We start from the raw sequence: 14,521 nt of genomic DNA, 5'->3' as shown, positions 1-14,521 counted from the left end.
AGTGTGTACATGGGCAGACACCACAATCGAAGATAACAACATTTAAAAAAACGTTGGTTAAAGGCTGTAGCTGGAATCGTTCCGGTCACCACACTGCCATGAACATACTGGAGATGCAGAGAACCGCAGGTGATGGAATCTTACGTCGGACACAAAGTGCTGGAGGAACTCATTGGACGAAGGGGCTGGAGATGGGCAGAGGGACCTTGCCTGGATTGGAATATTGGAGATACCAGTAGACTGGACGTGTTTTGCCTCAGAGCAGAGGAGCTGGAGGGGACATGACAGAGGTGTACCAAATGAGGGGCATAGATAGGGGAGGTCATTAGGACTCTGCTGCATTGCGGCTATTAAATACTACAGCTACATTAGTGGGCAAAGAAGTGGCAGATGGAATACCACATAGCAAAGTGTGGAGTCATGCATTTTGATAGTAGAAATAAGGGCGTAGACTATTTTCTAAATGGGGAGTGAATTCAGAAATTGGAGCTGCAAAGAGACTTTGTTGTGCTGGTGCAGGATTCCCAAAAAGTTAAAGTCAAGTCAAATCGGTAGAAGGCAAACCCAATGTTAGTATTTAATTTAAGAGGACTAGTAGTATATAAAAACAGGGATGTAATGCTAAGGCTTTGTAAGGCACCGGATCAAACCACATTTGGAGTTTTGGGCCCAATATCTGAGGAAGGATGTGCTGGCATTGGAGAGGGGCCAGAGGAGGTTTATGAGCATGATCCCAGGAATGATTGGGTTAACATATCATGAGCATTTGACGACACTGGGCCTGTACACGCTGGAGCTTAGAAGGATGAAGGGCACCCTCATTGAAACTTGCCGAATAATGTAATGCCTGGATAGAGTAGATGTGGAGAGGATGTTTCCACCAGTGGGTGAGTCTAGGACCAGAGGCCACAGTCTCAGAATAAAAGGATGTACATTTAAAGAGGATGGAATGAATTTCTTTAGTCAGAGGGTGGTGAATTTGTGGAATTCATTGCCACAGACAGATGCGGAAGCCAAGTCATTGGTTATTTTTAAGGTGCAGATTGACAGATTCTTTGTTTACATATGTGTTGTGCTGCTACAAGTAAGAATTTAATTGTTCCATTTTGGGACATATTGCAATAAAACACTCTTTTCTTGAGACCTCTATAACCAGACGGCATATGTTTTGGGGAAGGAATAAAAGAGTTAAAACAGATCTGTTTAAGTATCTCTTTCACACAAACTGCGGTTGGAATCTGGAACCAACTGCCCAAGAGAATAAAAAAATTAAGTTTGCTGCATTTTAAAGTGGGAGATTGACTAATGGAACGTACACAAGATGCGTTTGGAGTTTGGCTTTGAGGAACCAAATCGACTCGTTTCATCACAGACGGTCCCTCCCCCCCCCCCCAACCAACCTTCTCCCCTAATCAAAAGTAAAGTCCTAATCTGAAATGTCGCCTGTTCATTCCCTCCACAGATGCTGCCTAACCGGCTGAGTTACTCCAGCATAGAGTCACAGAGTGATACAGTGTGGAATCAGGCCCACACTGGTCAACATGTCCCAGCTACACTTGTCCCACCTGCCTGCGCTTGGTTTAATATCCCTCCAAACCTGTCCTATCCATGAACCTGTCTAACTGTTTCTTAAATGTTGGGATAATCCCAGCCTCAACTACCGCCTCTGGCAGCTTGTTCCACACACCCACCGCCCTTTGTGTGAACAAAATATGGAACACTTGACGAATTTGCGAACATCCTTGTGCTTCCAATTTAACACTTTGTTTAGTTCAAAATTCCAGCATCTGCAGTTCCTCGTATCTCTGGCATCTTCCTTTCCTACCTGTGACAAAGGGTGTTCAACCCATCATGTTAATGTACAGGAACACAGCACAGGAACAGGCCCTGCGGCCCACAATGTCTGTGGACGCAGTTTCTCCCCACAGATGCTGCCTGACCTGCTGAGTATTTTCAGCATTCTCTGCTTTTATCAATATTTCCTGCTTCTGTTCATTTCCATTGACTCTTGTTTCCGTGCTGATGAAACTTCCAATTTATATTAATCGAAAGAAGGGTCCTGACCCGAAATGTCAGTTATCCTTTTTCTCCAGAGATACTGCCTGACCCGCTGAGTTACTCCAGCACTTTGTGTCTATCCTTGGTATAAACCAGCATCTTTTTTAGTTTCGTTTAGAGATACAGTGCAGAATCAGGCCCTTCGGCCCAGACACCAGGCCGACCACCAATCTCCGTATACTAGCACTATCCTACACACTAAGAACAATTTCAAATTTTACTAAAGCCAATTAACCTACAAATCCGTACAACTTTGGAGTGCGGGAGGAAATTGGAGCACCCGGAGGAAATCCACGTGGTCACAGAGAGAATGTACAAACTCTGTACAGACAGCACCCGTGGCCAGGATTAAACCCGGGTCTCTGACCTGTAAGGCAGCAACTCCACTGCTGTGCCAGCGAAAGGTTAGTTGGCAGAGATTACAACCTGACTTTCAGACTGGAAATCTAACCGTGCAACTCCAGACCTGGCATAACTCCAACGTTATACTCAACTCTTGTCAAATTATAAACTGGCAAATCAGGTTAGATTGTCCTATTAATTGCTTCCCAGTGGCTGAGGAGGTGACCTGTTGATGCCAGCGGCTAGTCGCCAATCCTGGCTCACATTTCCAATACTGTTGGTCCTACTTTAAGAAACACTCCTTCTTCTCCCCTCTCCCATCAGGCAAGAGGTACAGAAGTGTGAAAATGCACACCTCCAGATTCAGGGACAGTTTCTTCACAGCTGTTATCAGGCAACTGAACCATCCTAACACCAACTAGAGAGCAGCCCTGTGGTGCTATCTACCTCACTGGAGACCCTAGGACTATTTTTAATTGGACTTTACTGGACTTTATCTTGCAATAGACAATAGGTGCAGGAGTAGGCCATTCGGCCCTTCGAGCCAGCACCGCCATTCAATGTGATCATGGCTGATCATCCCCAATCAGTACTCCGTTCCTGCCTTCTCCCCATATCCCCTGACAAATAAACTTGACTTGACTTGACTTGACTCCGCTATCTTTAAGAGCCCTATCTCGTTCTCTCTTGAAAATATCCAGAGAACCTGCCTCCACTGAGGCAGAGAATTCCACAGACTAGACATTATTCCCTTTATCCTGTTTCTGTACATTGTAATCATGTATAGTCTTTCTGCTGAATGGATAACAAGCAACAACAAAGTTTTTCACAGTACCTTGGTACAAATGACAATAAACTAAACTAAACTAAACGGGTCTGTAGAAGGGTTCCGACCCAAAACGTCACCTATCCTATTTCCCGCAGAGATGCTGCCTGATCCGCTGAGTTACTCCAGCACTTTGTGTCTGTCTTTTATCTAAACTAAACTTAATACTTCAAAATGGAAACCATCGCATCTTAAACTTGTTCATACTGCTGGCTTGGACTGAGGTGGAAGCAAGGAACCGTCCCATGCAGTACAGTAATTTCAATGTCACGTTGAACCAGATGGCGCTGGAGGGAACCGCTCGCATTTAGAACAAAATCTCCGAAGAAATGTCTCTTGTTATGAACAACCAAAACCCTGAACTACTCCTGTGGGGATAACTGCAGTTATAGGACACCATTATTTGGAAGAAGAGGAAATAAACGCTGCATTTTAAGTTTATTTTTGTTTTGCATTTAAAGTGGTAACCGATCGTTCTGCTTCAACTTTTGCCGAGAGAAAGAGGTTTGGGGAGGATCACAGTAAAAACACTTACCAAATATGGATGGATGTAGGTGTGGAATTAAAACCAAGTAATCAAAGGTCCCAGGCGCTCGCTGTCCCCTGCGGAGTGAACGGGCGAAGTGCCATCGTCGTCAATGGGTCAAATCAAAACACGGCGAACAAAACAAAAAGATAAAACTCTGCCCCTATTTCTTCCCCCTGAAGCGGCAAGACCTTTGCTGCTGCTTGGAACTTGCGAAAATCCGCAGCACTTCCGCATTGTTAGTTGCAGACACTCGGGGCCAGGGGCAGGCGGGGCTCGCTCTTTATGCAGCGTCCCAGCCCCACACCAACTTGCCTCACGTTTCAATCGTTTTATTGACTGTCGATCGGCGGCGCTGTTTTTATGAAACGCACCATAACAATAAACAAAGGCATTTTGCAAAGAAAGTTATCACCGCGATGTATTAATGCGGTTATGGGGAGAAGGCAGGAGAATGGGGTTGAGAGGGAGACAGCTCAGCCATGATTGAATGGCTGAGTAGACTTGATGGGCCGAATGGCCTAATTCTGCTCATGAACTTGTGAACTTATGGGCCACCTCTAGTATCTTTGCTTATGGGCCATAAATGGTCAGCTGATCACAGCTAGGACATTATCAAACATGAGGATTAATTCATTGTAGACCCGAGGAAAGTCACACAAAGTGCTGGAGGAACTCAGCGGGTCAGTTACACAAGGAACTGCAGATGCAGGTTTACTAAGGAAAGACACAAAGTGCTGGAGTAACTCGGCGGGTCTGAAGAAGGGTCTCGACCCGAAACGTCAGCCACTCCAGAGATGCTGCCTGTCCCGCTGAGTTACTCCAGCATTTTGTGTCTGCATGGATAGGTGACGTTTCGGGTGTCTATGGATAGGTGACATTTCTTCAGACTGGGGAACTGTCCCGACCTGAAACGTCACCTAACCGTGTTCTCCTGACCTACTGACTTACTCCAACACGTTGTGTCTTAAATAGTCTTTGTGCTTTGCTCCAGATGCCAGTATATGCAGTTCCGTTCGACCAGAGAAACAGCGCGGAAACAGGCCCTTCGGCCCACCGAGTCCGCACCGACCAGCATTCACCCCGTACATTACCACTAGTCTACACACTAGGGACAATTTACAGAATTTTTAACCGAAATCAACGTGCGTCTTTGGAGTGTGGAAAAAACTGGAGCACCCGGGGAAAACCCACGCGGTCACAGGGAGAACATACAAACTCCGTACAGTCATCACCCGTAGTCAGGATCAAACCCAGGTCTCTGGCGTTGTAAGGCAGCAACTCCACCACTGTGCCGCCCCTGTCCATGTATCAGGCTTCTGCTATAATCAGCAGTCCCTCTTGAGGTTGTAAGAGGGAAAGGTCTGAGCAAAAACACGGAGTGGGCAGGTCAAAAACTAAAACCCCATGGAATGGAATTTGCCCATCAAAAGTAAAAGGTAAGAACGAACTTTGTTCCTGATTACATGGGGCCTGGGACACCATTCATCATTCAAGTTTACAGTCATATGCACAAGGTACAAGTACAGGTATAACGTTAATCTTGTTTGCAACAGCGTCACAGGCATATAGACTCAGACAACACACTAAGTCAATACATGTACATTTATTATTCTAAAAAAAGACTGCAAATACAATGACAATCAATGTAAAAACATAATTAGAAGAAAAAGACTGTGCCAAAAAAAAGAGACATCAATACAAAAAGGTAATTAGAGAAAAAAAATCAAATCCACAGTAGTGCAAGCGGGGAGGGGGTCCGTTATGTTGTGTTGCTGAGGAAGGATTAGGGTTGTGCAGGTCAGTTCAAGAACCTGATGGTTGTAGGAAAGTAACTGTTCCTGAACCTGGAGTTGTGGGACTTCAGTCTTCTGTACCTCTTGCCCAACGGTAGCAGTGAGAAGAGGGGTGGGGATCGTTGATGATAGATGCGGCCTTCTTGAGGCAGTGCCTGGTGCAGATGCTTTAGATGGTGGGAGGGCTGTGCCTGTGATGGACCAGGTTGGGTCCACCACTCTCTGCAACCTCTGTGTGCTTTCAGCTGATGGATTGAGCCGGACAAAGTGCCTCATTTATCCAGTGAGGTGCAATTTGTCCACCGCTGTGGGCCCATGGTTTTCACGGTTCATCCACATCACACCAAAGCCACAGATGGCCAACATTTACCGTTGAGCAACGAAGGAAATATTAGGACAGAGAGCACTAGGAAGAAAATTCAGTGTGAGATATTTTATTAATTTCATGCACAGGATCTTGGCAGTTCAGTTATCATTGATCCTTGCCCTTGAGAAAGTGGGGAGTTCCAAGACTTAGACCCAGACATGGCGATCGATCGACCTGCAATATAACTTACAGTCAGGATGGCGTGTGATTTGGAGAAATGTGGTCCCAGGGGACCACAAGGATGCCGGTATAATGATATTTCTGTGAACACTACAATACAACACAGATGAATGTACTTATAGCCTCCTAGGATGTCAGAAGAATTTTTGCACATTCCTTGTTTTGTACATATTTTTTATTCTGAATTAAATTTATTTTGATTTTTTAATTGTTGGTCCCTTTGTCCTTGCCAGATATCTAGTCACCCAGCACGGAAACAAGCCCTTCGGCCCAACTTGCCTATGCCAACCAAGGTATGTCTCCTTTGAAGACGTTCTCCACCGAGAGTTCTACAACCTCTTTCGCTACCCCCCTGCTGTGCATCGCCTATATCTCTCGCTTCCCTTATCCCTAACCAGTCTGAGGAAGGGTCTCAACCCGAAACGCCACCCTTTCTTGACGTCCTCTGAGCGAGGGCTATTTATGTATGTACTTAATCTATGAACCAATATTGTATAATGTTAGTACCCCCACCAATGTAAAGCACTTTGGCCAACAAAAGTTGTTTTTTAAATGTGCTATAGAAATAAAAGTGACTGGACTTGACATTCCTTCTCTCCAGAGATGCTGCCTGTCCCGCTGAGTTATTCCAGCTTTTTGTGTCTATCTTTGGATAGCATCTGCAGTTCCTTCCTACCCAATCTATGCTAGTCCCATTTGCCCACATCCCTCTGAACCTTTCCTGTGTACCCGTCCAAATATCTTTTAAATGCTGTCGCACTATGTGCATCAACTACCTCCTCAGGCAGCTCATCCCATACATCCACCACCCTCCGTGTGAAAAAGTTGCCCCTCAGGTTCCTATTAACTCTTTCCCCACTCACAATCTTCTCCCCTCCCATGTCACAGATTTGGGACCTGTTGACAGTGTCTGAAGGAGGGTTCCAATCCAAACGCCATCTCTCCATGTCCTCCAGGGATACTGCCTGACCCCCCATCAGTCTGAAGAAGGGTTTCGGCCCGAAACGTCGCCTATTTCCTTCGCTCCATAGATGCTGCTGCACCCGCTGAGTTTCCCCAGCAATTGTGTGTACCTTCGATATTCCAGCATCTGCAGTTCCCTTTTGAACATACTGCCTGACCCGTTGAGTTACTCCAGCACCTTGTGTTTGCCAGTGTAGCCTGAGTGGGTAACAGCAGTGCGTTTTGGAGATAACATACCCTGCAGCCACTGTGTACAAAGAGTCATAGTCATTGGGTGATACAGCCTGGAAACAGGCCCTTTGGCCCAACGTCTATGCCGACCAACATGCCCCATCTACACTAGTTCCAACTGCTTGCATTTGGCTGATATCCATCTAAACCTATCCTATCCATGTACCTGTCCAAACATTTTTTTTTTTTTTTTTTTAATGTTTTGTTTATTTATTAGAAGTTAATACAGTACAAAACAGTACAGTGGAACCTAATTTTAGGTGCCAACTATGTCATACCGTAATCCATTCTATGTACAACCTCTACTTTTATGTTTTGAGAAGGGAAGTAAGACAAGAGAAAGAAAACAATAGAAAGGGGAAAAAGAGGAAAAATAGATGGTAGAGAATAGAAAAACGTGAAGTGTGTATATAAAAAAAAAAGAAAAAGTAGAGAGTAGAAATAGGAGAGAAGGCCCCTTAAGAGAAATTTTCAAATCTTTATTCGGAGATGTAGATCTATCTATGTAGATCTATCCGCGGCATGAACTGAAATCAGTAATCTTTACGGTACCGCTGCATCACATGATTCCAAAAAGTCGATGAAAGGAGACCAACTCCTTAAGAACTGGTCATATTTATCTATTAGTCGGAGTCTCATTTCTTCAAGGTGTGCTATGTCCATCATATTCCTAATCCACATTTTAACAGTTGGTATGGTTGTATTTTTCCAAAATTTAAGTATCAATTTCTTTCCAATTATTAACCTATAATTAAAAAAAACGTTTTGGTCTTTATTTAAATTGATATCTTCTACTATTATTCCAAATATAATCCATTCCGTTTTAGGTTCTATTGTGGACTTAAAAAGCTTTGTAAATATATCAAAAATATCGCTCCAAAATGTATTCAACTTTGTACATCCTACAAATGAATGTGTTATATTAGCGTTTTGAAACAAACATTTATCGCATCTTGGAGAGACGTTTGGATAACATTTATTCAACCTCGTTTTTGAATAATATAGTCTATGTAATAATTTGAATTGAATTAAATTATGTCTTGCATTAATAGAACAATTATGTATGTTCATCATACTTTTCCCATCTATCCTTCGAGATCTTTATCATTAGCTCATGTTCCCAATCTTCTCTTAGTGCTTCTGTTGAGGGTAATTCTCTATTTAATATCTATCTATCTATAAAACTCTCGCCCCATCCGTCCGACATCCGTCCGTCCGGCTGCCTTTCTGCCTTTTGATTCGTTGACTTTCTGCCTTTTGATTTGTTGACGGCTGCTCCTTCCTATCAGCTTCCAACACACTACGAAACAGCTTCCAACACACTTCGAAACAAACTTGCAAGACAGGAACACTCTGAACCTTTCACTGCTGCAGCAGGCAGGGGAGGTGCAATTGGATTTTTTTTTAATCCACTGCTGAGGGAGGCAGGGGAGTGCTGGAATCTTACATTTGGGAACGGCTTCAGTTCCATTGGAGGAGACGAGTGCATGGTGGAATATTGGGTTGGGGGATCACACCATTGGGGGAGCAGACCCAATGGGTCTGCACTTGGTCTAGTATTATTATAAAAGTATGATATTAGTTTTTGTGAATCAGCCTTAATATTCATTGCTTCTTCTAAAGGGTCTAAAAATATAGTTTGAAATCCATGTATATATTTCTTCATAAAGTCACATATCTGTATATATTTAAAATATTGATTATCCTTCAGTTTAAATTTAAATTTAAAATGTTGAAATGATAACAGTTTGCCCAATTCATACATATCCCCTACTTTCCTAATCCCCAGTCTATCCCATTGTTGATATGTTTTGTCGATGAGAGATGGTTTGAATGCGGGATTGTTCACTAGTGGGGTTAGTACTGATAGATTATTTAATTTCAAGGATACTTTTATTTGTTTCCAAATTCTTATTGTATTGTGAATAATTGGGTTCTTCTTATATATTATACTATTCAATTTTATCGGTGAGAGCAAGATCGTTCCTATATCGTGCGGATACACGTTATAGGAACGATAACATTGCAATAGTACCTGTCACAACTATCTCCTCTGGGAGCTTGTTTCATAAACCCACCGCTCTTTGTATAAAAAAGTTGCCCCCTCAGGTTCCAATTAAAAGTTTCCTCCCTCATCTTAAACATGAGACCTTCACAAATGGTGAAGATTGCTGCGATGGTGGATGGGGTGCCAATCAAAATAGCTGTGTTGTCCAGGATGATGTCAAGCACTTAATGTGTTAAAAAAAACAACTATATCTCTCAGATCCCCTTTAAAACTCCTCCCTCTCCCCTCAAGCCTGTGCCCTCCTGCTTTTATTATGCCCAATGCATGTAGCTTCACTGTATTGGCAACTTCAAGGGCAGCATAGTGGCATAGCATTGGAGTGCCAGAGACCCGGGTATGATCCTGACTACGGGTGTTGTCTGTAGAGTTTGTATGTTCTCCCTGTGACTGCTTGGGTTTTCTTTGGGAGCTCCGGTTTCCCCCAAAGACGTGCAGTTTGTAGATTAATTGGCTTCTGTTAATTGCTCCTAGAGTGTAGGATAGAACTAGCATGAAAGGTGATTCCTGGAACGGCACGGGCTCGGCGAGGTTTGCTCTTGTCCTATCCGCTATGATCTTGTTGGCTCGGAGTCTGGCTATCCCGTCCTCACCAGGATTAAATTCAGCCCGAGGGTGCCCTCTGCTGGTCACTACAGGAAAGTATTTGGGAACCCCCAATCTTATACTACCAGAGGAAGGAAAAAACAGGAATTTATGCCGCTGGGGTGAGATAGGGTTGGGTGGGAGGAGCGTTGTCAGAATTAGCAAATAGAACAGAAACAAAGAACTGCAGATGCTGGTCTATACCAAAGATAGATACAAAGTGCTGGAGTAACTCAGCGGGTCAGGCAGCATCTCTGGAGAAAGCAGGTGGGCTGAATGGCCTGTTTGTCTTGTAAAATCCAAGCCACAATTAGTCAACTTATCCAATGGCTTCAGGTAATAGACACAAGGAACTGCAGGGATAATTTACAGAAGCCAATTAACCTACAAACCTGTACGTCTTTGGAGTGTGGGAGTAAATTGGAGCACCCGGAGAAAACCTATGCGGTCAGATCATGCTCCTCAATCATTTACCATTTACATTAATGACACAAAGTTCTGGAGTAACTCAGCAGGTCAGGCAGCATTTCTGTAGAACATCAGACTGAAGAAGGGTCTTAACCTGAAAAGTCAACTATCCATGTTCTCCAAGGATACTGCCTGACCTGCTGAGTTGCTCCAGCACTTTGTGTCCTTTTGCGTATTAACCAGCATCTGCAGTTCCTTGTTTCTACGTTTTTGCAATAATGACCTGGAAGAGGAAATGAAATGCGATGTTTCCTAGTTTGCTGATGATATGAAAATGGGCAAAAAGAGCATCTGATGACAAGGACATTGCGATTCTGCCACAGGAACGTCACCATTTTTGCTGAGAACAGGATCGATAGATTTCAACATGTTAGGTCATACACATTGGGAAGAGACAAATGAGCTGTGATATCTTGGGCCACATAGGAATTATCCAGGAAGAGGTAGCAGTGATTTTAAAGCTCATTAAGATGAATAAATTGGATGTGGAGATGATGTTTCCGCTCGTGAGAGAGTCTAGAACCAGAGGCCATAGCCTCAGAATAAATCTTTTGAATGCGCCTGGCGTCTGGTCTTTTCCTGACCTTGACCAGGCCACTACAGGACGTACCTTTAGAAAGATGAGGAGGAATTTCTTTAGTCGGGGGGTGGTGAATCTGTGAAATTCATTGCCACAGACGGCTGTGGAGGCTGTCAACAAATATTTTTAAGGTGGAGATTGACAGATTCTTGATTAGTACGGGTGTCAATGATTCTGGGGAGAAGGCAACAGAATGGGGTTGGTAGGGATAGAGAGATGAGCCATGATTGAATGGCGATTTGATGGGACGAATGGCCTAATTCTGCTCCTATAACATGAAATTATGAATAAATTGATGGCACGGTGGCGCAGCGGTAGAGTTGTTGCCTGACAGGCTAGAGACCTGGGTTCAATCCTGACAACGGGTGCTGTCTGTACGGAGTTTGTACGGTCTCCGCGCGACCACGTGGGTTTCCTCTGGGTGTTCCGGATTCCTCCTACAATCCAAAGACGTGTGGGTTTGTAGGCTAATTGGCTTCTGTAAATTGTTCCAAGTGTGTATGATAGAACTAGTGTAGGGGTGATCACTGGTCGGCGTGGACTCGGTGGGTCGAAGGGCCTGTTTCCACGCTGTATCTCTAAACAAATGCATCCATGAACCTTGTGAGAACCTAAGGAAGAAATTGCAGAGATATTTGCATCATCTTCAGCTACAGGCAAAATTCTGGAAGGCTGGAGGGTGGCAAATATTGTACCGTTATTTAACAAGGGCAGGAAGAGCAAGTCAGGGAAGTACAGGCTGATGTCAGTGGTGGGTAAGTTGCTAGAGAGGATTCTGAGGAGCTAAGAGTGCAAGTACATAGTTGTCAGAAAGTGTCTTCACAGATACACGGGGTAGTGAAGAAAGATTTTGGCATGCTGGCCTTCATCAGACTGGGCAATGATTATAAGACTTGGTTCATTACAGCTTTGGTTTATAGATACAGTATGGACACAAGCCCTTCGGCCCACCGAGTCTGCACCGACCAGCGATCCCTGTACACTAGCACACTAGGGGCAATTTACAATTTTTACTGAAGCCATATAACCTACAAACGTGCATGTCTATGGAGTGTGGGAGGAAACCAGATCTGGGGAAACTCACGCAGTCACGGGTGAAACTTACAAACCTCCTGCAGTCAGGATCAAAGCAGCTTCTTTGGCGCTGTAAGGCAGCAACTTTACCGCTGCACCACTGTGCCGCCCCTGGAACATTAATGTGGTAAGAGTACAGTCGCGATGCACCACGGTGACAGCAAAAGGCTCCCTGGATGCGCTGGGACGGCGAACGAAGAAGGACCCACGAAGGGTGCCGGGTGGGCCGCTGCCTGCAAGGGGGAGCTCGGAAACTGCCGAACACGCCCCCGAAGACCAGAGAGTCAGAGGAGGGAGCTGCTGGCAATGACAAACGCGAGGAATGGGCTGGTAGGTGAGTGACCGGGGCATTGCCTCCACGGTCGGCAGCGGGAGGCGGTGGGACGAGGCGAGGGACGTCGGTTCGAGGGTTGAGCCAGTCGAGGGCGAGGGAGGAGGCCCTGCAGTGGTCTGGGGGCATACCTAGATCGTAAGCCGCTCCTGAACATCGAGTACATGGACCGGACTTCTTGTAAATGGTGCCAAAATATAGCAACTCGTGCATGTGTGAGATATGCAAAAACATTGCACTGCTTTGGCACTGCACATGTGACCATAAAGAATCATTGTACCATTGAGAAGAGGAGTTGAGGCCAGTGTAGTGGGATAGTCTTGAGGGACCGAGTGGCCTACTCCTGCACCCATTGTCTTGTTTCCTTGTGATTTTTCATCAAATGCTGGAAATGATTCTGCAATTCATCAGTCCCACAATAACAATTCCAAACAAATATGTTTAAATCATTTCAAAATATACCTTTTAATGTTTATTTTTTGAGATCTACCCTTTTAATAAACAGGGTTGAAGACAAAAATGAAGAGAGACCAGGTAGAATTATGAAAATTTACTTTTTCCCCCCCTTTAAACTGTGATGGAATAATGCAGCTAAGTACAATACATAAATGTAAATGTTATTGCTTACATACAAAACTGCAGGTACAAATTATGTTTCCTCTCAGCAGGAGATGCAAAGAGTTTAATTCATTACTTTTGTAAAAGAAAACCCCCTACAGAAAATCAGAAGGAGCCCCTTCCTCCTCCCACCCACCCACTCACTGCAGAGTTATCCACCAGTTTCAGCCTTGTCGTAGTTTATCCCCGACGAAGCTTGAATGAATTGGTGGGCAATAAATAGTTCCGGATGTGGGCAGGCAGGCAACGGAGGCAAGTTTTCCACTGGGATGGGATCGGAGGCTCGTCCATCAGCTGTACCTGCTGCTCTCACTGTGGCTGCGGTGGCGAGAATAGCTCCGGTCGCTTCTGCTGTACGAGCGGTACGACCTGTAGCTCCTGTCCCGGCTCCTACCCGCAACGACGGGGGTGGGGTGGGGGTGGGGGAGAGAGAAAGGACAACAGTTGGCCTCGGACCCAGCAACATTTTAGCCGCAGCCTCGTAGCGCCGGAGACCGGAGACGGATCCTGACCTCAGGCGTTTGCCCATTCTCCCCATGACCCGCGTGAGTTTTCTATCACATGCCAAAGACTGTGCTGGTTTGCAGGTTAATTGGCATCTGTAAAATTGCCCCTAGTGTGTAGGGAGTGGATCCAAAATTGGGATAACGCAGAACTTGTGTTCACGCCACCTCGGCATAATCAAGGATGAGTCTCACCCCCGGTCACTCCCTCTTCTCCCCTCTCCTATTAGCCAAGGGGTAAAGCAGTGCAAAAACACACCTCCAGATTCAGGGACTGTTTCCTCCCAGCTGTCATCAAGCAACTGAACCATCCTACCATCAAATAGCGAGTGGTCCTGAGCTACCATCTACCTCATTGGAGACCCACAGACTATCTTTAAATGGACTTTACTGGACTCTGAATGAGAATGAATGAATGAATACATTATTATCACATGTGACAAGTCACAGTGAAATGAAGCCAAGGTATGCAATAGTTGCCACGTAAAGGATGCTTACAAAGTTACTAAATATCCCGAGCCAGGTCCTCCTTTGTTCCCCCCCCCCCCCGCCCTATCCTCCCCCCTCCCCCCACCGGCCCACCCATGCCGGCTCCAACTTTGTTCTTGCACTGAACGTTATTCCCTTTATCCTGTACCAGTACACTGTGGACGGCTCAATTGTAATGTATTTCTGCTAACTGGTTAGCATACACCAAAAGCTTTTCACTGTACCTCGGTACACATGACAATAAACTAAACTAATCTAAATGGGTGATGGATGGTCAGCGTGGACTTGGTGAGCCAGTGCCTGTTTTCATGCTGTGTCTTTCACTTAATTTAATTCAATTAATTAATTTAAGGGAAGTGGAGAGGGAGCTGTTTGTAGTAGTAGTTAGCTAAAATTGGACAATTCAAACTTCGTACCGTAGGGCTGTAAGCTACCCAAGCAAAATACGTTGTGCTGCTCGTCCAGTTGGCGTGTGGCCTAAGGCTGTGTGACAAGTGGAATGTGCCTGTACCGGACATT

The 14,521-nt window shown here is 44.9% G+C and overlaps 1 protein-coding gene across 8 annotated transcripts in view; it reads right to left on the bottom strand.

The window, feature by feature from the left end:
- Positions 1–12,832: 12,832 nt before the first annotated feature.
- Positions 12,833–14,521, bottom strand: part of nktr (natural killer cell triggering receptor) — a 148,144-nt gene continuing 146,455 nt past the window's right edge. For all 8 annotated transcript variants that reach the window (XM_033043316.1, XM_033043287.1, XM_033043296.1 and 5 more), the window contains one exon: positions 12,833–13,400. In XM_033043316.1, the coding sequence (XP_032899207.1) occupies positions 13,301–13,400 (100 nt within the window). In that variant the 3' untranslated portion in view covers positions 12,833–13,300. The remainder of the gene's footprint in view (positions 13,401–14,521) is intronic.

The sequence above is a fragment of the Amblyraja radiata genome, chromosome 2 (genome assembly GCF_010909765.2).
Source record: "Amblyraja radiata isolate CabotCenter1 chromosome 2, sAmbRad1.1.pri, whole genome shotgun sequence".
Lineage (NCBI taxonomy): Eukaryota > Metazoa > Chordata > Chondrichthyes > Rajiformes > Rajidae > Amblyraja > Amblyraja radiata.
This window is presented reverse-complemented; position numbering and strand designations above follow the sequence as displayed.